Consider the following 25849-nt stretch of genomic DNA (forward strand, 5'->3'; position numbering starts at 1 on the left):
TTTCAATGTATTTCAAATTATAATTTTTACAATATGATGGATGAATGATAGAGTACTTAGCGTTAAACGGTTTATAGTAATGTTTTGAATTGTAAACGACTTAGTGATTATTTGAATACCAATCCCTAGGACTTATTTTCATGTTTGTTAGTAAATTATTTTTTGAGATATAAGGTATGTTTTTAATGTTGATAAGTAGTTTTATTGTAATTTAATTTAATGTAATAAAAACACATATTTTGCTCTTGATTTATCTGATGGAGGTAAGTACCGATATCAGTTAATATACAATTTTAAAATATTAAGAGTTTTCTTTGACCCTACAGACTAAGTTTTTATTCTTTCTACATATTGATACTATATATGATATTGTTTCTATTCTTTCCGACTTGTATACTTACTAGTGTAATTTTTAAAGTATAACCACTATATTTGTTTACTAACTGAATATTAAAGGCCATCACAAACGTTACTAATGTTTTTTTTTTTTTTCTAATATTAAATGCCATTTTGTCTATCAAATACATTTGTATTCGCATCAATATTGTAAATTAATTAAAGCTAACGGTCTGTTCTCCCTTTTAATTGTCTCTAGAATTGCAGTAGCTTGACGGCTATCGGTGAAATATGAACATTGAACATAAAAACTTATCGCGAAACATTTACCTAACGGCTTTAATACGAGAGAGCGAACTACAGTGCTAGGCACTCTTCTATTTTAGGATCACTGACGTTGGTACATAGTTTTCGACCTCGAGTGCAAAGTAAATACAATCTTAAATTACTGACTTTCAAACTGGGAGTCATGATTCTCACATGATTACGTAAGCAAATTTTAAAAATATAAAATGATCAGTACATTAAAAACAAACAACTTCATTGTGACTTCTATATATATATATTTCGTTTTACAAAAATAAGTATTTCATAATGTTCCTTCTAAGTGATGTATGTGCGAGGTTTTTCGATATATTTGTACTTGTATTATTGGTTTTTCGGTGGTTATTAATTATGCTTCTCTTGAGTGTACACGTTTCCTAATCCCTTTTTCGTTGTGACGGCGCCTGCAAAAAAAAAAAACTTATTTTCGTACTATGCAATTAATCTTATCTTTCAACCCGCATGTTGGCAATGTTGATTTCTTTCTACGAAGAGATCATGCAGAGGGACCTGTGTAGAAACAATTTCTTATCAGTGCAGTAGTCAGTTTTAAAAATCATAATAAAATTAAAGGTGATATAAAGAATCAAATTATTATGAGGACTTAAAATTGTCACAGTATAAATAGCGGCAGTGCGAATTTATATATACAAAAAAGTAGTCATTCTTACGTAACATCTCTGTAAAAAAAATGTTTTCGTTGGAGCGAGCATAATATGCTAATTGCGGTTTGTAGCTGCCGTATTTGTATTTACGGCGTATACGTGTGCTTGTGGAATTTTAAACGACACAGCTGCCGACTTCGTCCGCAGTTATATGTAGGTATGAATGAAAGGATCACTGTATGCATTTAGGAATGCAAATGTTTTCTCAGTAAATATTCTTATATTTTTGGAACGAAGTTCCTTACGGCAGGCTTGACATTTGGCTGGGCGACCGAACTGAAAAAAATGTGATACTAAAACCGTAAGAAAAATATATAACGGAATTGAAGTAATATCAGTCACACGATTGTATAATATGACGTTTGTAAAACTAAAATATTACTAACTTTTTTTAAAATTATTTATGTAATTTTATACTGTCGACAAAAATAAATAAAGACACGTTTTTTTATTTCACTTATAGTTTGAATTATTATTATTATTATTTCGTTTGATTTATTTTATTTTACGGTTTGTTGTTATCTAAAATACTAAATTTCCTAAATACTTTTGTACTTAATTAAAAACCAATCAAAAAAATTAAAAAAAAAAATCAAGAACTAGAAAAAATATATAAAATTCAGCATTTTTTTGTTGCTTTAATTGTGCTTAAATTGTGTTGCTTCTATACTATCCGAAGGAACTTCGTTCCTACCTGCAGGCCTAGCATGCACGCCACGACAAAATTTTGTCGACCCCTTTTCTCGTATTATCTCTCTATGTCTACAGTAGCTAACATGCGTGCACGCGATACTCTTCTCGTTACGTCAAGAAGAGATAATCATTAAATTTTAGTGATCTGTGATATTTATCTCTACGGAAGCTAACATGACATCGTAATTTTGTCGAATTTTGTCGTTTTAGGAAGAGAAACTTCTCGTCTTCAATATTATCGACGAGAAAGACGATAAATAAAAAATAAATAAAACCGGGTGCCTATTTTTTGTATACCATGGCGTTTCCCTATTATAATTATATAATTTCGGTATACGAAGAGCGGGAAATGCGAAAAGTCGAGTGAAGTGTGCCATATAATGACACAAAAAACGTATTTGCGCCCTGTTGCTTCTTATTCTAAATAATAATAATAATAATAATACTTTATTTTAGACCAAAGTATAAGTCCATATTTTGTTAGTACAACAAGACAAGACAACATTCAGAATAAAAAACAAAACAAAATTATATTAAAAAAATCAATAACTAAAAATAAAATTAAATAGAATAAAAGTAAAATCAATAATCAAAAAAAAATTCAAAAATTCAAAAAATTTTAAAAATTAAAAAAAAAAAAAAAAACAAACAAACAATGCGTGATAGAATTACAATTATCTAATGTGCGACAAGATATAAAGCACAACACGAGCATATTGTTTTACATATATAATTAAATTCATTTACTTACGCCGTTTTATTTTCCATATTAGAGTTTTTTAAATTAGATATACACTTTTTATCTTAGCCAAAAGGCCGAGAACATTTTTAAATAAAACATGTGTCACTCGTTTGAAATTGGTCAATAACCTTGTAAATTCAACTTTACGACATAAGAAATAAGAATGATATTCAGTTGTGATTATGGTTGATAATGTTTCTCTACTCGACAAGGCGAAGTCTTCGGAAGAGAATTTTGTCTCTCGTAGTGCGCATGTTAGGGTAATCGAGAAAATACTCGATGTAGACATTATCTTTCTCTCTCGTCAAGAGATATCTCGTTGTATGCATGCTAGGCCGGCTGGTGTCCCATGACACCACATAATTTTATAAGTACATTATTTAAATATTATGTCAATATTGAATAGACCAGCGTAAATAAATAAGTAAATAATATTTTTTTTTCTTAAATCGTCCAAATTATTCATCAAAGTAATGAAAAATCTTTACGAATAAATGTTCTATTTACGAACGACTTTTAGTTTATATGACGGCGACGGAATGTTTATAAACAGACGTGATATTGGCAAGTGTACGAGAACGTGCGCGAACCGCCTATTTCAGGCGTAGTTTCCAGGAAGTTCTCATTTAAACTTCAGTCTTACTGTTTTAATATGATTTACCTAACCTTCAAACGCTCGCCAATTCTATGTTCCGTCTGGAGAGCGCGGCGAACAATTTAATTCTTATTCGCAACGAGACGGTTTTATGGAGCCACAGACAAGCTGCATAAACATAATAAATCATTTGTCGTCCAGCCTGAGTGGTGCGACGAGATATTTAAAGCATGATAAGGGCCGGCTCTTGGCATCAGACGTTCATCTTGTGATTAACTATCGAGAGTCATTCATTCAATACTATTTATATCAGTGCAAGTTGCAACGTAAATTTGACGCCTTACGAGAAGCGTTGTATGTTGATTCATAATTTGCATTCCCCATATTAAAATCTTACAATAAAAATATTTTTTAATATCTTAAGTAAGTTTAGATTTCATAAATCATGTAACAATAGTAGAATAGTACACATCTACTGAAAAAACGTTTAAATACAACACCCTTCTCGTAAACAATCGTATTCCTATTATATTAAATTTATATCTATATTATATAAAATAAATAAATAAAAACGTATATTGCGAAAGCCACACGGGAGGACATCCACGATATAACGAGTATATTTTGCTGGTCGTGCTTTAGCACCTCTACCAACTTATCTGCGCGGTACAATAGAACGTGAACAGAAAATTAATCATTCATTATTTTTATGCATTGAATAGAATTGTAATATCTACTTATATACCAAGAGCTAGTAAACAAATAGCAGATGCTTAAATACAATTAAACTATCTATTATACCTAGTCATATTATTATATTATACAACTATTATTTTTAACCGACTTCCAAAAAAAGGAGGAGGTTCTCAATTCGACTGTATTTTTTTAATGTATGTTACTTCAGAACTTTTGACTGGGTGGACCGATTTCGACAATTTTTTTTAATCGAAAGTTGGTGTGTGTCATTTGGTCCCATTTAAATTTATTTGAGATCTAACAACTACTTTTCGAGTTATATGTAATAATGCGTTTTTACTTGACGCTTTTTTCGTCGACCTATGTTGTATTATACCTCGAAAATCCGCAATAACTTTTTACTGGATGTACCGATTTTGATAATTTTTAATTTAATCAAAAGCTGATGTTTATCATGTGGTCACATATAAATTTTATTGAGATCTGATAACTACTTTTTGAGTAATCTTTGATAACGCGTAGTTACTTGACTATTTTTTCGTCGATCTACGTTGTATTACTACGCTGTAATTGAAGTCGGTTTTTTTTCGTTTGCAAGCAAACACAATTATTTCTTCAAATAATTAATATAAAATATATTTAAACATCTCAAAGCCTAAAAAACCTTTTCCAAATAAAAGTCATTTTAAAGGTTTCCGTTAACCTTCAGTTACGTTACGTTCTTATACCTAGGATCATTAAAAATTTATTGTACGAGTTTTTATACCTCGAGCCTATATCTACCTTGTCAAAAATGTTTATAGCTCTCTTGCCGCGTGTGAGACCTCCGCGAAGTAGTCTCGAGTCCATGCTGACATAACTCACACTCACGTTATGAACAGCCGTGAACGTTGACAATGTTGTTAAAATTATTTCAAAAATGACAGGAAAATTTAATATATTTTTTTGTTTTGTATAAAACTTGAATAATTTCATCAAAGTAGTAGAATCTAATGACTTCAATTTTAAAAATAACTGTTTTATTAAGCTCGTCATTCACAAAGTCGACAACATGTCCAGTAGTTATCGATAAGTACTGATTATCAATTACCGACGATTCGCCAACGAGCATTTCGCATGTTAAGAAGATGTCCATATCGCATTCATGAACCCACTTCCGCAGCCCGGAAAGGAAAGGAAATTCACCTGCAAGTTAGCAATTCTGTACACAGCCATTATTTTGACCGTTCCGTTTCTCATGGTGTAACAATTATTGTTTTGTTTTTAAATGTTAATTTACATCCTATGTCTAAGATATACTATTACTACAATACCATAAGACCACAAGTAAAGCCTAATAGTTACTCAGCAAATATTGATTGTGACTTTTTTTTATAAGCCTTATAAAAAATTCAGAATGCAGTGTTTGACAATTGACAATTTGAAATTTTGACAGTTAAAATGTTTGGGACGTTTGAAGGCAATTTGCTATAAGATTTGTAAGTAGTTATAACTGTAAATAATCCTCGAAGATGTTTAGAGAATACTTGTATCTCAATTTACAAAGTTTATGGAACAATTGTATGCTATAAAAATAATTATGTAGTGGGTACAAACTGCATGATACTTATTATGTATCTACGACAGTGTTTCTGGCGTTTATGATAGATCGGTAATAAACAGTTTAGATTGGATGGTCTATTATTGACTGCACAAACATCTCGAAGGAAGCTTTGGGCCATTTCCTGGTAAGAGAAATGGGGCCGCTCGTGACGCACGTTTTACCTATTACATCCGTTCATATTTATAAATGAACATTTTTTACGTATACTAATAATTTTAGGTTTCCGGGACTCGAACTTTGCTTTCTATTTATATCTCATTAATAACTGCTGTTCATTGTTTTCTACCTTTCGTTTTTTGGTTAAGAAGTCAACAATGAATGCTAAGAGCAGTATTATTAGAGTAATCACGATTTCTTAAAGAAAAATCTTCAATATTTTTTTCTACAATACTCTATTAAAAATAATTTTATACATCTTAATTTAATTCTTATGTCACGTTTTTATTATTAAAAATGTGATAGACACATGTAACGCATTTCTTATTTATCTTTTAGTTTTTATTTCAAAGAGTGTAGCAGTATAAGCACGGGTCAGATGCCCCTGGGGGAATTTATGTCAAAATTTTGATGACGAAATCACCGTGTTAAGAGGAACATTTCCCTAGGTTACCACACCTCTGAATGCGCTAGTTTTTCAAAAAAAAATTTTTTTCAAATTTTGAAAAAAATTTTTTTTTCTCTTGCAATATAATATTTATTTGTAATTTTTCTACCAATCGCTAGATACACTAAAGAAGCATTTAATAAGGTACTTTTGAAGTCTTCGCAGCAATTGATATATCGGAATATCACAAATTCAAAATTTTAAAATTTTAAATCTCACGTATTTTAAGAGACACTATCACGAATTTTTTTGTATAAATAGCCCTTACTACGCTCTATAAAATATATTTTTTTCAAAATTTTCTCTAGGGTAGATCAGTGTTAAAAAAAATATTATTACTATCCTGATATGAATAATTGAGGAGCATCTGAGCAAGTAATACTGCTATAATTTTTAAATGTAATTTTAATATTTACGATATTAATAATTATAACAGTAAGAAATTGATGTGCGATTTTTGTTTTTTATGTTTAAATTTTTTTTATAATTCTTAATGATGAACTTTTACTTGTTTTATGCATTAAGTTGTATTTCTACTCAAGAGGCATGAAAATTAAAAGATTATTTTAGCTACGTCTAAAGAAATTCTTTTAGTTTGTGTTTTATTTGGGAATGTTTTATATGAGGTTAATTTATATGTATATTGTTACTATTTTAGTTCTCGGTTTATTGTTACATTTGTTTCGAGCGAGCATCTAGTCGTCGCTCCCAATACGCGACATTTTTATCACTCTGCATTTTTATCAACGAAGATAAATAGCTAAGATCACATGAAATGTTACTATTTAAATACAATGTCACTATGTTACATTACTGCGTTTTCGCCTTTAAATGTTAGTTTTAAATAATTTATTTAAAATTATTTTTATTCAAAATCACAGTATAAAAATATTAGAATCACTATATCAGAATCACTAATATTGAACTATATGGCAGTCAACTTCGTAATAAGATGATTTCGTATCAGCAGACAAAAGAAACATACGTTTAGACCGCGAATTCAAGAAGACAACAAAGTAAACAAACACGCATCAACTTGTCGCGTATTGGGAGCGACGACTAGATGCTCGCTCGAAACAAATGTAACAATAAACCGAGAACTAAAATAGTAACAATATACATATAAATTAACCTCATATAAAACATTCCCAAATAAAACACAAACTAAAAGAATTTCTTTAGACGTAGCTAAAATAATCTTTTAATTTTCATGCCTCTTGAGTAGAAATACAACTTAATGCATAAAACAAGTAAAAGTTCATCATTAAGAATTATAAAAAAAATTTAAACATAAAAAACAAAAATCGCACATCAATTTCTTACTGTTATAATTATTAATATCGTAAATATTAAAATTACATTTAAAAATTATAGCAGTATTACTTGCTCAGATGCTCCTCAATTATTCATATCAGGATAGTAATAATATTTTTTTTAACACTGATCTACCCTAGAGAAAATTTTGAAAAAAATATATTTTATAGAGCGTAGTAAGGGCTATTTATACAAAAAAATTCGTGATAGTGTCTCTTAAAATACGTGAGATTTAAAATTTTAAAATTTTGAATTTGTGATATTCCGATATATCAATTGCTGCGAAGACTTCAAAAGTACCTTATTAAATGCTTCTTTAGTGTATCTAGCGATTGGTAGAAAAATTACAAATAAATATTATATTGCAAGAGAAAAAAAAAATTTTTTTCAAAATTTGAAAAAAATTTTTTTTTGAAAAACTAGCGCATTCAGAGGTGTGGTAACCTAGGGAAATGTTCCTCTTAACACGGTGATTTCGTCATCAAAATTTTGACATAAATTCCCCCAGGGGCATCTGACCCGTGCTTATACTGCTACACTCTTTGTTATTACATAAAAAAAGATGGTCGTGGTGATTTATAGAATTTCGTTACCATAATTGTTCGAGCATCGTTTCTTTACATCACGATTTAACGTGACTGGACTTAGTTTTGCTATCGTTCTTCGAAAACAGTTTGTTGTCATGTTTCCATTGCTTTTACTACAAACTAAGACAATAAATAAAAATAATATTTTAAAAAACCTTTATATATACGCCAACCCGCATTAGAGCAGTGTGGTGGATTAAGCTCTGATCCTTCTCCTATATGGGGATAGAGGCCTATGCCCAGCAGTGAGATATTACAGGCTGAAGTGAAGCGAATATTTGAATAATTGTCTAATAATAATTATCATTAACAAAATATGTGGTCAAGAAATATTTGTAAGCTGCGTAGGCGTCGTTTTTAGTTTTAGTTAAAATATTAATAAGAGTAAAACAACCGATTAACTACTGTACTGTGTGGCTACGGTACTAAAGAATATAGCCACCCCCTCTCTTCCCGTGGGTGTCGTAAGAGGCGACTAAGGGATAACACAGTTCCGCTACCACCTTGGAACTTAAAAAGCCGACCGGTGGCGGGATAACCATCCAACTGCTGGCGTTGAAATACACAGGCCGAAGACGGGCAGCAGCGTCTTCGGTGCGACAAAGCCAGCCCTGCGGTCACCAACCCGCCTGCCCAGCGTGGTGACTATGGGCAAAACACATGAGTTCACGTTATTTTTGGCGTAAACTTGTGGAAGCCTATGTCCAGCAGTGGACTGTATAGGCTGTAATGATGAACCGATTAAAGCATCAATCAATAGGCAGTTTCATTTAATGTGAACAAGAATTCGTATGTAGTTTATTATGTTTACAATCACTTCTGTTTCTTCAGTCTTCATACAATATGTGATCGTGTATATCAGATTTTATTGCTTTACTACTTTGGTACTACATATTAAGTAACGTACAAGTTTAGTTACCTACTGTAATTGACTGCTACACAAATAATAAAAAAATGGAAACGAGACGATACGTCGAAACGTATCAGCGTCGTCAGCTATACTTCTCAGAGACCGCTTAACGCTTTATCCCACGACGCGGGTTCCACTCTGAATGCTAAGTTGAGTTCAGTATAAACACACTGGATTTTGTAGTAGTCTGTTCGATATCTATACATACAAAAAAAAAATTGGAGTGACTGTTTGTAATATTACAATAACCGCTTTTTACTAAATGCATATGGATGTATATACGGTACATATACCAAAATAACATTTTTTACAATTTTGTCTGTCTTTCCGTCTGTTTGTTCCAGCTAATCTCTGAAACGACTTGACCGATTTTGACGAGACTTCCACTGGCAGATAGCTAATGTAATAAGGAGTAACTTAGACTACTTTTATTTAAGAACTTTATTTATTTTATACATTTTTTACAATTTTGTCTGTCTTTCCGTCTGTTTGTTCCAGCTAATCTCTGAAACGACTGGACCGATTTTGACGAGACTTCCACTGATAGATAGCTAATGTAATAAGGAGTAACTTAGACTACTTTTATTTTAGAAATTTATTTATTTTATAACTCTGCGAATCGAACAATAACTTTTTGTTAAATTCCACGCGGACGAGGTTGCGGGCACAGCTAGTTGAATTATAAATATGCGAGTATTCATCGCAGTTCAAAGAAAAACACCTGCCTGATGTTATACATCACCTCGTCTGTTTATCTTTTTAGATCCAATTAATATTCGCTACCTACTATAATTTTGTGTTAAGGTAAATCTTATTCGAAGAATGAATTATAATTTGTAAAACGAAGAGTAACATAAACTCACAATTAGCATATAATCGCGCAGGTATGCTTAAAAAAAAAATAGAATAAGCACCTTTCCATTCGAAGACAAGAAAATTAACATGTCACTATTCACTTAGGTACCTACGGGTTAAGGCAGTGAAGTCAACAACCCAATAAATTCAATATTGATATTTATTTATTGTTAATTGTCAAAAATCGGTACGAACAGGAAGTGAGAGGCTTCCCGGCGGCGAGTGAAAACCTTGAGAGCGGAAGCGGTGCGGAGCGAGTGACAAGTTTGCATTACAAATTACGACTAAACAAACGCACCACGCACGTGCGTGCCGGGGCGAGAACTGTTGTTCCGATCATATTCCAATATTCGATCAGTGATATTTTGACATTTATTGTGTTTTTTTTTTGGTTTAAATTGTAGTTAAGTTCTTATGTAACAATATAAGGCCTAAAACGCTGAAAATGTCACTCTCAGCGTCACTGAGTCAGTGTAGTGTTTTTTTTACACGATTATACTTTTCACATTTTTTTATACCATGGGCCTTTGGGACGTGCGAGGGTCGTCCGTCCGAAGTACTTAGCCTACAAAGGGGCCTTACTTGTCACTGATGGTCACATTTATGACCCCTGCCCTACCTAGTGTGACGTTACATATTTTGCAGTTTTACACCTATAAATTCTTATTGATTAAATTTAAACATGCTGTGTGGTTACGGCACTAAAGAATTTAGCCACCCCATCTCTTCCCGTGGGTGTCGTAAGAGGCGACTAAGGGATAGCACAGTTCCACTACCACCTTGGAACTTAAAAGGCCGACCGATGGCGGGATAGCCATCCAACTGCTGGCTTTTTAAATGCACAGATCGAGGACGGGCAGCAGCGTCTTCGGTGCGACAAAGTCAGCCCTGCGGTCACCAACCCGCCTGCCCAGCGTGGTGACTATGGGCAAAAACCCCCATGAGTTCGAACTTAAAAATAAGGCCCTCAGTTCCCGGCAGCCCCACTATTCCCGGCTACGGCAGCGGCCGTGGTAACGGTGGGGTAGAGGGTGCCAAGAATCACCGGGGTACGGGAGGCTGCCATAGAAAAATCTTCCTGGCTACGTATAATGGACGCACGCTACGGTTGGACCATCACCTCACCGAACTTGAGGTAGAACTTAGTCACATTAAGTGGAGCATACTGGGGTTGTCTGAAGTCCGAAGAGAGGGAGACTTCAACGCTAAAGTGGGAGTACAAGGCCGCGACGGATCGAGCATCGGACCACACGGATTGGGGCACAGGAATCACAGGGGGCAGACGCTTGTCAACTTCCTCGAATCGGAGGGGCTCTTCTTGATGAACTCATTTTTTCAGAAGAAGCCCCAAAGGAGGTGGACATGGCAAAGCCCCGATACTGTGACGAGGAACGAGATAGATTTCATCATAGCGGATAAAAGGCATATATTCAGAGATGTCTCAGTGGTTAACAGGTTTAACACCGGCAGCGACCACCGGCTGGTACGGGGCACTCTGAATATATGTCTCCGAAAGGAGCGGACCCGCTTGATGAAATCTACTCTCCGACCTACGCTGCCCCAAATACTATGTGGCTCCGAGCAGTTTCAGTTGGAACTCCAAAACCGATTCGATTCGCTGGAAACTACTAGCGACGTGGACGAGATAACCGACAACGTGGTGAAGACGGTGTGTACACTGGGTCGCAGGCACTTTCCACCAACAAAGCCAACGAAGCAGTCCAAACTTTCTCCCGAAGCCTTGGATCTGATGCGGCAGAGGCGCGAGTTGCCGGCTGCTTCGCCAGAACAGAGGGCTCTTTCCAAGAGGGTACGGAAAATTATTCGCCGAGACCTCCGCTGGTCAAATACGAGAGAGGTTGCTACTCTGATTGAGCAGAATAGGGGGTCCAAAGTTTTCCAAAGACCATTGGGGAGAAGCCTTCTTGCGAAGCTTAAAACAGCAGATGGCAGAACCGTCTGCTCTCGCCCTCAGGTCCGAGAAGAGGTTGAGAATTTTTATGGACAGCTGTACTCGTCGAGCGCACGCAAGCCTGCGACTTGGGACACCGAAGATCCACGGGCACCATTGTTGCGCCATTATTCGGAGTGTATCCCGGACTTCGAAGAGGATGAGATTGGTGCAGCGCTCGGGCAGCTTAAAAACGGGAGGGCCCCGGGGGATGACGGAGTTACCACTGAACTCCTTAAAGCCGCAGGGCGACCTGTCCTGAAAGCCTTGGCAAGACTATTTAACGCCGTCATCCACCGAGGTACCACGCCGGAGGCGTGGTCCAGGAGTGTGGTGGTGCTGTTCTTTAAGAGAGGTGATAAGTCTCTGTTAAAGAATTACAGACCGATCTCACTTCTGAGCCACGTCTATAAGCTGTTTTCGAGGGTTGTTACGAATCGTCTCGCCAGAAGACTCGACGAATTCCAACCACCAGAGCAGGCTGGGTTTCGAAATGGCTACAGCACCGTGGACCACATCCATACTGTTCGGCAGATTATCCAAAAGACGGAAGAATATAATCAACCGCTGTGTATGGCATTTGTGGACTACGAGAAAGCCTTCGACTCCGTCGAGACCTGGGCTGTCCTGGACTCTCTGCAGAGATGTCATATCGACTGGCGATATATCGAGGTACTAAAATCTATGTACGACGCGGCGACGATGACCGTTCATGTCAATGACCAAAGAACAAGACCTATTTCCCTCCGGCGAGGGGTAAGACAGGGGGATGTAATATCACCGAAACTGTTTACCACTGCGCTAGAGGATGTTTTTAAGACCTTGGATTGGGGGGAACGGGGCATCAACGTCAACGGTGAATTCATCTCTCACCTTCGTTTCGCCGACGATATTGTCATCTTTGCGGAGACGCTGGATGAGTTAGGCCAAATGCTGGCCGGCCTAAACGAGTCCTCCCGACGTGTCGGTCTCTGTATGAACTTGGATAAGACGAAAGTTATGTTTAACAACCAAGTCATACCGATACCGGTATCGGTCGATGGTACCCTTCTCGAAGTTGTTCAGGATTATATTTACCTAGGCCATACTATCCAACTAGGCCGCAACAACTTCGAGAAGGAGGCCGATAGGAGGATTCGGTTGGGCTGGGCGGAGTTTGGCAGACTCCGTCGAGTCTTCACTTCGAAGATTCCGCAATGCTTGAAGACAAAAGTTTTCGAGCAATGCGTCCTGCCTGTGTTAACATACGGAGCCGAGACGTGGACACTGACCAAGGGACTGGTCCACAAGTTTAAAGTCGCTTAACGTGCAATGGAACGGGCTATGCTTGGGGTCTCTCTCAAAGACAGGATTAGAAATGAGACTATCCGCGAGAGAACGAAAGTAACCGACCTAGCCCACAGAATTAGCAAGTTGAAGTGGCAGTGGGCTGGTCATCTGTATCGCAGGACCGATGGCCGTTGGAGTAGACGGGTCCTAGAGTGGAGACCGCGTCTTGGCAAACGCAGTGTGGGACGTCCTCCGGCCCGTTGGACCGACGATCTACGTAAGATTGCCGGTGTAGGCTGGATGAGGATTGCGGAAGACCGGGATGTGTGGCGCGAACTTGGGGAGGCCTATGTCCAGCAGTGGACTGCGATAGGCTGAAGTGAGTGAGTGAAATTTAAACATAAGTTTCGACATTATTTTGGTTTCCGTTATTACATACCTATAGGTATTATATTTCGAAATGTGATGTCACGAAATTTCCTCCTCAAAATATGGAGCAGCCCGACTGGGGTAGTTCCTCGACTTTACACAGAAGATCAGTTCTGTTGTATTCCTGTTGGTGAGTAAGGTGACCAGAGCTCCTGGAGAGCTATTGGGGATGGGGTCGGCAACGCGTTTGCGATGCATGTGGTGTTGTAGACGTCTATAAGCTACGGTAATCACTTACCATCAGGTAAGCCGTACGCTTGTTTGCCGACCTAGTTATATAAAAAATAGTTTCCTTTTATTTCTATACACTTGACCCAGTTACGCTCCAACTTCTTTAACCTTCTGAAAAATACTTTTCTAGAGGTCTGCAAAGTAGACCGCCTTGGCGGCGATAACTTCCTCGTTAGACTTAAATTTCTGTCCAGTGAGTGACTTTTTCAGGTTTGGAAACAAAAGGAAGTCGTTTGGGGTCAAATCTGGAGAATTCGGTAATTGGAGCAGCACTTCGTAGCCTAATTCGATCAATTTGGGCGTGGTGTGACAACGCGGAGTTGTGAGCCGGTACGTAGTCTTAATGGAAAAGCATTTTTTTTCTCGCCAAATGGGGTCGTTTCCGTCTGAATTTCGAAGTCGAATTGATCAAATAATTCGGAATAATAGATCTCTGTGACCGCTTTGCCCTTCTCCAGTTTGTCATCACACCTTGTGTTTCTTCTCCATAAGCTGTGATCTACATCGACTAACTGGAAAAACTATCTGGCACACCTTTAATCGGTGGTCTACGAGTACTAGATTGTGTATTTTTGTAGTGTTATCTTCCGATCGACATGCGAACACATTGAAAATCGTTAAAAAAAAATCGAAAAAAGTCGCCGTACACAGCATCCAAATACTCTTTGATTTTGCTGCATGATTTCCCTTTCAAATCCAAGAAGTCAATCATCGACCGAAATGGCTTTTCTACTATTTTTCTAAAATCCCGAACACGCGCGATTCCGCAGGTGGTGAAAATAAAACTACAAGTCCAAACCGGCTGTAATTTTTAGTGTAGCTGTCTACAAGAATATTTTCCACGATAGTATATATTTCTTACGATAAAGGCGCCATCGGGAGATGGGGTTATGTATTTATTGGACCGCCTTGTAATGCGTAGTTCTTAAGAAGTAGCTCAAAAAAAAAACAAAAAGATAATCACTCCGGACTGTAATATCCCACTGCTAGACATAGGCCTCTTTCCCCATGTAGGAGAAGAATTCGAGCTTAATCCGCTATTCTGGTCCAATGCGGGTTGGCGGATATATTTCCTACTATGAGTAACGATCGCTTTCAGAGCTGTACATGATAAGAACCAGGACCGACGGCTTAATGTGCTCTCCAAGGCACGTTGGGAAGTCCCACAAGGACTGAACAAACACCCATATCACGGCAAACATCTGCATGGCCAATCCAAATGTTTGTCATGTGCAGGGATCGAACCCGCAACCGCTAGCGCAACAGACATAAATCAGTGCTTGGGACCGTTGCGTTAAGATAGTGCTTATTAAAAATACGCAAGTAAGTAGGTATGTAATTGTAATTTTCTACTATGCTTGCATTTAAATAAAAAAATCATACAATGGCCCCCAATGAGAACCACGTGTTGGGGTCCTGAAACACGCAAATGTCTAAACTACGAAAAACATCGCATGGCTTATTACAATATCGACCGGGGATTGATCCCCAACCAACAGTGCAAAAATGATTTGCTATTTCAGCTACTACTAATTTCCCTTATACGTATAAAGAAAAAAAATATATAACTATTCTAAAATATATAAGTGGGATTAGATTATTTTACACTCCATAAACATTACTTTCACAATACAAAGTACCTATATTACGTACTGCCAAACAACTCCGAACACAATTTATTTTAATTAATTTTTAGATTATATCATAAGATTCGCTGTGTTAAACTGTTAACTGTAAATTTTTAGATTGACGTCATCACAACTTGAAAGATTAGTTTCATTACGAAGCAAATTTAGTTGTTGGTGCCTTATGACTCTGTGAAATTTAACTTTTAGTGTAAAGCGAGAAACGAAACACTTGAAAAGTCTGACTTGAATATTTATAATTTTAAAAATAGGAAAAAAGGAAATGTAAGGTATTCTCAACGTCTTATGATTTTGTTAAATTTTAGAGGGCACGGGGGGGGGGGAGACGTTCGTCCTAAGGGTGTCTGATTCTCAATTGTCTTTAGATTACTGTTCATCTATTTTCAAGAATGTAGATTTCTTTTATACGATTTGATAAAAAAATTATATTACTATGTTATTTGTATGTTTGTCTTTATATAGTTATTTATCATTAATTTTTTTCTTTTTCTTATCTATTTTATCGTAAGAAAAAATATGTTAAGCATGCCTATCCTTTAACTTATAACTTAATACTTAATCTTAGATTTTGACGATTTAAAATGTTTATCAGAAATATTTTTACAATTATCGAATTCAATGTGACCCCTGCAATTTAAAGTAATGATGCTGAGCAAGTACACCCACGCGACTTTATTTTAGAACGTTTAACTGGATCCAATAACTGGCATGTTGCCAGTGCGCTTCGCCTGAAACCTGCCCGTGTCGCGGGCTAACGAGTTACAACTTACGCGCGCCGTAAACATTCCTTTCATGGTTTCCTTTTTTGAAATTTTCATTTCATTTTGTTGTTTAAAACATCAGTAACGAGCATCATATGTTTGTGGCGTGAGATATTTCAGAAACACTTAAAAATAGACTGAATGGTTAAATTAATCACAGTCATCATCATCACAGCAGCCTTTCGCAGTCCACTACTGGACATAGGCCTCCACAAGTTCACGTCAAAAATGGCGTGAACTCATGTGTTTTGCCTATAGTCACCACGCTGGGCAGGCGAGTTGGTGACCGCAGGGCTGGCTTTGTCGCACCGAAGACGCTGCTGCCCGTCTTCTGGTTAATGGTTGTTACAAGTTTTTAAATTAATTAAATTGGTTGCAATCCTCAGTAGACGCAACTGAAAAAATTTGAGATGACCACTTTTGAAAATTGAAAAATTACCTGTTGATTTTGGTTGACAATTTTTTGTTTGCTATTATTACTTACCGAGCAAAGCATCCTTGCCGACGTGTATATTACAATAAATATGGTGGTCACTAGGCACCGGTTCTGAAGGAGCATCTCCACCAGTCTCCATCAATCTCAGCTTAGCTGATAAATCTTGTGCATCTGTGAAATAGATGTAAAAATATTATTAAGAACTAAGGTCATAAAAATAATTTTAACTATAAGTAGATAAGAGAATTACGTTTCTACTAAGTGCCTATTTCTTGGGTAACGTCGAAGATTATCCATGTAGAAAAAAAAAAACACTCAAATAAATAGGATGTCCAAAAAAAAAAAAAAGGATTAAAGTAGTGAGCTTTCGAGAAAAAAATCCATAAAAATATTCTTTAATGTTATCAAAACAGTACAGTCAAGTCAAGTGAAACAAATTGCACTTGATTTATACGTTAATAGGCATAGTCGTCAAAGCTATTATTGAACTTAATAAATGATGTCGTCTAAGATCCGAACTAGACATTATCTTCAACTATCTGCTTCGCTTCAGCCTATAATATCCCACTGCTGGGCATAGGCCTCTTTCCCCAAAAAGATCAGAGCTTAATCCACCACGCTGCTTCAATACAGGTTGGCGGATCCATCCATCCATCTGCTTTATGGATAAAAAATATGTTCTATCTACGTTAGTATGTTAAAGATAAATCGCGAATGGGATGGCTGAAAAATTCCTGACCCGGCTATATTATATTTGCCAACCGCCATTCAAATCAGATTTTTAGCAGACAACCATCGTACGAGTATATATCACCGTATCGCAATAAAACAGCGCTCATTTCGATGTAAGATTTATTTATTAAACATGTGAGTGAAAGTAACTAGTATGCCACACAGTAGTTATGCCAGGAAAACAATAGACAACCCAACGTTTGCATTTTCTACAGTATTCATATTTCGGTAGGTATTTAATTTATATTATTTAAGCTCGTGGGTACATTTTAAACAAAAATAAATTTTTCAATTTTGAATTAAATGTAGCCTGGCCAGGAATTTTTTAGCCAACCCTTTCGCGATTATTTTTCTAATATAATAAAATAATTATAAAATAATTTACATGCATTAAGCAGATGGGTGATGTTCGTCTCTAGTTCGGATCTCGGACTAATGGCAAAAAATATACCTACTGTGCAATTTTATCTTGTCGGAGAGTGAGACGGATTTAGATTGCAATATTTTCAGTCTAGTTTTAATTGTTTGTGTTGTACTACTTAATATACTAAAAATATGTATGAAAACATGATTTATGTCTAAAATCCGCCAATTGTTTAAAATAAATTATTTAAGTATTATACGTGTTCAATTTTAATATGAAAGTTAAATCTGGCTCTAATTAGTATACAAAGTAATAAAAAAGTGCTATAAACGAGTTAATTTTGAACAAATTAACGGCATAGACGGGAGAAGCTAAAACATCATCGCTTTTGCTGCTGTCTGTATTCTGGTTTTAGTATAAGCGAATGCAAACAAAAAACACCGTTAGCTATTGTTCCAATGGCGGTCGGCAACTCAGGTCAAAATTAGTAGCGCACATGTTTAAACAAACCCGCATTGTTTACGCGGGATAACGCATGCGTTGTTCACCTTCAAGCAGCTCGCGCCAAAACTACATTTACATAATTATGTACCTATAACATGACTGTATACATTTTCTGATGCTAGCTTTTTCTGTTGGCTAGTCTATATAGTTTCGTATCACGAGTCTTCGCGCCATCGGTGGGCGTTAAAAAAAAGAAACCATAGTTTACAAGACCGTCCGAAACGTTTATAAATTATACTTAGTTTTATTTTTCATTTTTTGTTATACTTGGTTATTATTAAAATATTTCTGAACTCACAAATTATTTCTATATGTGCATGTACCAACAGGATTTATTTGATTATTGTAAATATTTGGTTATTAAGAAATGGGCACACGAAATTAGAACATTTTTATTATAAAATGTTGTAAAAAGTAGCACATCTCATATTTAGGCCATCATTAGCAGTTCAATCATACAACACTGTTTTTTTTTTTAATTCTTTTATTATGTCTTTAGGTATGATAATTTTATCCGCTACTGTCATTTACTGCTTTTCGTTTCCTCTTTATAGCCGATAAGACAAGACGAAATAATTTCTATCTCTGGTGTGTATTTACATTGGTTAACATTAAAAAGGTGCTTAAGACATACGTTATCTTATCAATTGTCCATATTTTCAAATCATTTGTGGAAATATGTCGTTAAAATAAAAAACTTATTTTAACATTTACTACGAAGTAAATAATGAACAAGTTAACAAGCTAGTTCAAGAAATTATTTGCCTGGGTCATTTAGTCTCAAGGCACATTTATATTCATAATTAAGTATGGGGAGTGTTGGCACGTGTTTGTGGTCAGTTGCGGTCGTTAAAATAACTTCATACGTTTCGGTGGCTCCAACATGTCTGAAATTACATTAACTTTTTATTATGGCGTGATATTTGAAACATGTGTCAACTTAACTTTCTAATTACATCACGCCTTTTTGTCCGTTTATTAAATCCTTATTATTTAAAGAGTATGGATATCAATTTTCATAGTAATGGGTCAAAATTAGATTTAAAATTGTTAACAAATAAGTTTAGAATAAAATTCATGTTTTGTACACACATTACATTGAAAAAATATCATGTTTGTGATTTCTTTTTTCAGTTAGTGAAGTACCTAAGTAGTCGTGGGTCGTAACGTCTTTTATGTGTAATCGGTTATACGTAGTTTCGTGGATACGCGTAACTAGTTTCGAAACTGCTTATTTTTCGAAACTAGTTATTTTTGTATACAGTATCAGTACGGGACGGCGACGTTATATTACTTTTGTTTGTATTATGGTTATGAAGTAGTTATATGTTATAACTTGTAACATATACGAATGCCGTTACGTACGTTAATATTGATGGATAGTATAATTAAATTAACTTCCCTTCATATTTTATCCAGGCTTACGACTGGCTGCAAAACATGTTATTTAAATTACTTTTTGATTTTTGTATAGTCATAATAATCGATGCAGGCGTATTTAGAAGTTCATTTGATTTTATGTACAGTTTTTAATTATTTTTCGAAATACATACATACATACATATAATTAAAAATACAACAAAAAACCCATACTATTTTAGTATATACTTCAACACGAGACAATAACATTAATCGTTAATAATTAATCACTCGTCAACTGTCTTAACTTAATGCTAAATAGTAAATTCGAAAATATTTAAAAAGAAACACGACCGAAATTAAAATTTCTTTAAAAAAACTGTGCGTATTAAAATAAACTTAAGCTCATAGTCAATTGCGTACAAAATCCCATGAGCATATTCGAAAACAAAGATGCATCTATAGTACTTATAGCCATCTCTTTTAATCTTACGCGTAAGCGTATCTGCGTATTGTAATGATTAATATTAGTAACCTCTTTGTTAGTAACCTGTTACGTTATTAGGCAAAACGCTTATGCGCCGGTCGTTGTGTCAAGTTTTTGATAAAACTGCGTACGCAAAAAAACTGCGTACGTAAAATAATCGTTACATTCGTATCGGCGAAACTACGTATATGGTTATTCGCTTCGTAACTAGTTACTGAAACCGATTACGTTAAATAACGCCCACCGCTATACCTAAGTACTTGCGGAAGAAATAAGTGTGTTTCATCATTACAGCCTATACAGTCCACTGCTGGACATAGGCCTCCACAAGTTTACGCCAAAAATAACGTGAACTCATGTGTTTTGCCCATAGTCACCACGCTGGGCAGGCGGGTTGGTGACCGCAGTACTGGCTTTGTCGCACCGAAGACGCTGCTGCCCGTCTTGTGTGTTTGCTTTCAAACAAAAAAAAACATAACTTCAATTACGGACCAGTAATACAACGTAGCTAACGAAAAAATAGTCAATTAAATACGCATTATTAGATATTAATAAAAAAGTAGCTAGATCTCAATCTCAAAAAGTAGGTACTCGTCAGATCTCGGACGTGTACCTACTTTTTGAGATATCTTTAATAATCCATATTTACTTGACTATTTTGTCATCTACCAACGTTGTATTACTTGTTGCTTCGTCACTCATCTCTCACCGCGCCGATTTTGTCGTTATTGGTAGCAATTAGCAAAAAAGATTGGAAAGGGTTAGAGATGTTGGATGCTTAACAAGCGTAATTTATTATCGAAATGCAATTACGCAAACTAAAAAATGGTCAAAAATTAGCTTTGATAATTTTTTTATCTATTAGTTTCTTCACATTTTTTTCTGATATTTTATATATGTGCCTACTCTTATTTATCCACTGATTAGTAGTATCTATGGTTCACTTAATATGAGTATTTCATAAATGAAATTTTGTGATAACAGAAATTTACGACAGAATAATTATTGAAATATTAGCTTTGTCTCTAATAACACGTAACGTTTTTTTCTGTTAAGGCTTTTAGGTGTCCATATTTTGATATTTTAAGCAACGTATAGTTAGCCTGAATTTAAACTCATAACCCGGCTTTCATATTCGATTTCTAGTCACTTGGCCTTCTTGGCTCAAAATTGTAGCCGAATTTAAAGGTACCGTAAACAGTATCCGCCAACCCGCATTGGAGCAGCGTGGTGGATTAAGCTCTGATCCTTCTCCTACATGGGGAAAGAGGCCCAGTAGTGGGATATTACAGGCTGAAAACGTAAACAGTATCCAAAGCGTGCTAAACTGTCCAGTCAATAGTACCTAACATTTCAATGTTTGTCCATTCGCTCGTCCGTTTAACACAGTTATTTTTTGAATTATAATAGGTCAAACATATGAAAACATAATAACGTTATACATTTAAGAAATTCCGTATTTTAGAAGCTACCTAACCATACCTAATGTCATCATGGGATCGATGAGAATTTAACCATCTTAAATATTGACCAGTCATTTATTTTAAAATGGCTTACCTAAGCCTATAGCCGCGTTGGCGCAACGGTCACAGCCATGGATTGTACCTGTTGCGCTGGCGGTTGCGGGTTCGATCCCCGCACATGACAAACATTTGTATTGGCCATACAGATGTTTGCCGTGGTCTGGGTGTTTGTGCAGTCCTTGTGGGTCTTCCCACCATGCCACGGAGAGCACGTTAAGCCATTGGTCCCGGTTGTTATCATGTACACCTGATAGCGATCGTTACTCATAGTAGGGAATATATTTGCCAACCCGCATTGGAGCAGCGTGGTGGATTAAGCTCTGATCCTTCTGCTACATGGGGAAAGAGGCCTATGCCCAGTAGTGGGATATTACAGGCTGAAGCGACCTAAGCTAAACCATTTTTACTACAAAGCAAATTTCTTAAATAGCTTGTAGTTAAAAAAAATAGTAACAAAAATAAGTTGTTGTTGTTGTGGTTTTTTTTAAATGGTTGGTGGTGGAAGTTTGTTACTCATATAAGACAACCTATTAATTTTTTTTGTATTGTTTTTAAAGACGAATGGAGTCATTTAATATATTTTTTTAATTAATGGTAACTAACACGTTTGTTCCATCCCTTCTCAACCATTTTACGTATAATCATTAGTTAATCTTTATTATATGTATGTACGAACGCTTACTATTTATATGTGAATATACATTTTCTATAGGTATTACAGTAGTTTGAGTAGATATGGTAGGTAGGTAGAAGCTAAGGCCGAAGATATTAATCGTTTAATCTGTTGATATTCATTGAGCGTCGTCGGTTTCGTTAGAGTCACCTACATAGATACAACTATAGGACATGCCTTGTGTGCAGTTAAACATGGAGGCCGCTTGTCCATCATTGTCCTGAATAAACAAACTGTTATTACAGCTAATTTTATATATCGATCTTGTTTGTGATGATAATACCTACGTTTTTATCGGATTGCTTTTGATGGTACAAACTGATTAATAAAGATTCGACGAACTCTCTTTCTTCTTTAAATGTACACTAATTTAATATCTAATTGGTGCTGTTTAAGATTTTTTAAAATACGGATTTTGTCTTATGAATCGAATGTTTAATATTCAACGTATTAAAGTTGTGCTTATTCAACAAAAAAACAAGACTTCGCATTTTGCAGATTTTACGTTACCGTAAACCCATTATGATTAATAATCACCATTAATATGTAAAGATGCAGGTGTTGGGCATGTAGCGAAAGAAGTGTTATAATATATATGTAATAGCCATAGTTTTAAGCTAATTTTATTCTATCAGTTTCGGTTGTTATGATAAATACCTAATAGCGATCGTAACCCACATAGTAGGGAATATATGCGCCAACCCGCAGCAGCACGGAGGCGTGGTGAATCAAAATGGTGCACAAGAGCGTGGTCGATTAAGCCAATCCAATTCCTCTCCTACATGGAGAGAGAGGCGTATGCCCAACAGTGAGATGTTACAGATTGAATCGTAATCCATAGTTTTACACCTACCTGATTTAAGCGTTTGCTTTAGCACTCGCCATTGCTTCGCGTGGTAAAGCGACAAAGTTACAACTACCACAAAAAACACTATACACCCACTCACGGCGAGAGTTAGAGTCGATGCTTGAATGTCCCACTCTATATCATCACTCACTTCACCGCTGTAGTCTGTTTCCTCGTAATATTCATAATCACTAGAGGTTTCACTGACGTCATTGTCTTTCTCCGTGTTGAAGGGCCAGATGCGGACCTCGTACAGAGGTTGGCATATCGTGTCTCGGTGTAGTTCGCACGGGTATTTGACGACAAGGCGGTGCGGGTCGCATCTCGTGCAAGGGATGCAGGAGCCGCGCTGTCGGTGCCACCAAGTACGCCCGCGTTCGCAAGCGCCTTCGCTCGATACGGTCCCGAGCGTGAGGGTAGCGATCACCAAACACAACTTTGCTATCTCTCCGCGCATACCTGGAAAAATATCAATATTGTCCAAACCTATTGTTTATATACCGGTCGTAAGTCGATTTTAATTTTTAGGGGTATTCATCGACTTCGATAACATTATCAAAATTGACGTGTGTTTGCCTGAGATATAAATAGGAGATCTACTTTATGGAAATGATATTTTACAAATATATTTTTAATCAGCTAAATTGTTTAGAAGATGTGATTGGAATTAAAGAACTGTGAGAAATCGGTTTACTTAGTCCGTTTTGGTAGTTATGCACGAATTTACGATTAGAGTTAAAAAGCAGCAGGCAAATAGCCCATTGGGACCTGTTTATCCTCAATTAATAAACTGAAATTTTTAGAATCACAGGTAGCTAATAGAAATACACTATAAGTAAAATGGTATTCGATGGTGAAAAAAAAAATTAAAAAATTTAGTAGCTTTTCTTTCTTTCTGAACAACTATTTTGAGTATGTTACGCACAGAGCAATAACAACATCGAAAACGATCGTGTCACGTGTCATCGATACGATTCGTGTGAGACAGTTAAAATTTGTAGATACTGCGTTATGAAAATATTTGTGATATAAAAATAGCTGTAAGTGATTTTATCGATCTTTTTGAAAATTAGACGCTTTTGGTATGCTCAAACTTTATTGACTCGCAAAGCTAAGAGCAATGGCAATATTTTTAAAGCTTTTATTTAACTTGCAATGTATGTATGTTTGTGAGCGTCCACGAAGTATAGATACAAGGAATTACGAAAAACGGTACGTTACGAACGGTAAAAAAATAGGGTATTAAAAATAGTCAGTCCAGGATTTTTTAGGCAACCCATTTTAATGTATATTATCTAATATACGAAATTTATTATAAAGTTTGTTTCATTTTATTATCAGCTCGGGGAAGATCGACTTAGGTTCGGATCTTAGACCTTGCTTGTTTTTTTTTCAAATTTTTTTCACTTTTTAAAGTTTATTTACCTATAGGATTAAAATATTAATAGCATTTAGTTTTACAATGTTTTGTAATCCTAAACTTGTTTTTGGAGTCAATAGAGGATCAAAACAGTAATAATTGTTAAAAGACCACCTTTTAGTATTATTCATCCTTTAGTATTATTCGTCTTCTTCGCGTGGTGTATATAGAGTAAAGAGATACCTACATCTCTTAATCTCTATTCATATTTTATAGGATAATGAAATACTCACGTAATCTCTCTTTGTAAGTTACTAACAACTTTCTAAACCCTTTTAACCTTAATTTTAAACGAAACGTCTGGCGAATATAAATTAATTTAAATCGTTACGTACGTCCCTATAAATGGTAGGTATAGGCTGACTATTTTATTCAGCGAAATAATAACTTTTTAGTTATTAATCAAAATTATTTTTAAGCATAGTTTTTAATATGCATTCATAATAAAATACAAAATTATTATAGTGTACAAAGATCTTAATTTATATTAATAATGATATCGGATTATAAATTGTGAATAAGAATAAAAAACAGTAATAATTGTTGAATAATTTTTGCCAAAAATGTCTATAAAGTTGATATGTAAAATAAAATAAATGCGAGGCGATAAAAAAAAAAAGAAAAAAAAAACTGTTAGAATATTTAAATACTTAAGTAAGAAAAATAAAATGCTTATTGCAATAATTTAACACAAAAATTTAACCTTAGTCCTTAGATTCATCTAGTTTTATGTTTCCACCAAATTCATCTCTCATCTCCGTTAAGATACTGCACTTTCACTGGCACATCACATAATTTTATGAATAGGTAATATTTGGAAAAAAAGTTATAATGTTAATTCACTACACGAACATCACTTAACAGATTTTATTAATCATTTTATGAAAGAGTGTTAATATCGATATTTACAAAGTATTATTTACAACGCGCGAAGTGGGACTGACGCGTTTCCGATGCACTACTCCGGTGTCGACTGTTCGACTGGATAAGAAACAAGCAAGACGAGTCGCGGGGCCACGAGACTCCCTCAATTAACTTTCGTCTAGATATAATAGTTATAGTCCTCCTACATTCGTCTAGTAATATTAAAACTTATATAAGCAGCGTTATACACTACTTAGTTATTATCAATCTATACTTAAATATTGTAGCGGAAAAGTTCACCACGGTTATTTCAGAATCTATTGAACTGATTTAAAAAGTTCTTTCGAAAGCTAAATATTCTATTCTATACCTACGCACTCATAAAATAATGTGTCCTTTTTGACAGACTGATTAAATAACTGATTTGTT

At 35.4% G+C, this 25849-nt stretch overlaps 1 protein-coding gene across 1 annotated transcript; it reads right to left on the bottom strand.

Moving 5' to 3' along the window:
• Positions 1-879: 879 nt before the first annotated feature.
• Positions 880-25425, bottom strand: LOC123670067 (tumor necrosis factor receptor superfamily member wengen). Its single transcript, XM_045603575.1, has 4 exons — positions 25260-25425; positions 23143-23595; positions 16696-16818; positions 880-1064 (listed from the first exon to the last, which is right to left on the bottom strand). Exons 2-4 carry the CDS (start codon positions 23591-23593, stop codon positions 1006-1008), a joined length of 633 nt encoding a protein of 210 aa, XP_045459531.1. The 5' UTR covers positions 23594-23595; positions 25260-25425; the 3' UTR covers positions 880-1005.
• Positions 25426-25849: the final 424 nt, after the last annotated feature.

This window comes from Melitaea cinxia, chromosome 4 (genome assembly GCF_905220565.1).
Source record: "Melitaea cinxia chromosome 4, ilMelCinx1.1, whole genome shotgun sequence".
NCBI lineage: Eukaryota > Metazoa > Arthropoda > Insecta > Lepidoptera > Nymphalidae > Melitaea > Melitaea cinxia.

Excerpts from the sequence above, each read along its gene's own strand:
- LOC123670067 (XM_045603575.1), bottom strand. The coding sequence starts at position 23,593 with ATGCGCGGAGAGATAGCAAAGTTGTGTTTGGTGATCGCTACCCTCACG. Across the intron at positions 16,819-23,142 it reads AAAGCAAACGCTTAAATCAG|ATGCACAAGATTTATCAGCT; the intron begins GTAGGTGTAAAA and ends TCTATTTCACAG. Across the intron at positions 1,065-16,695 it reads CGGCAAGGATGCTTTGCTCG|GCGCCGTCACAACGAAAAAG; the intron begins GTAAGTAATAAT and ends TTTTTTTTGCAG.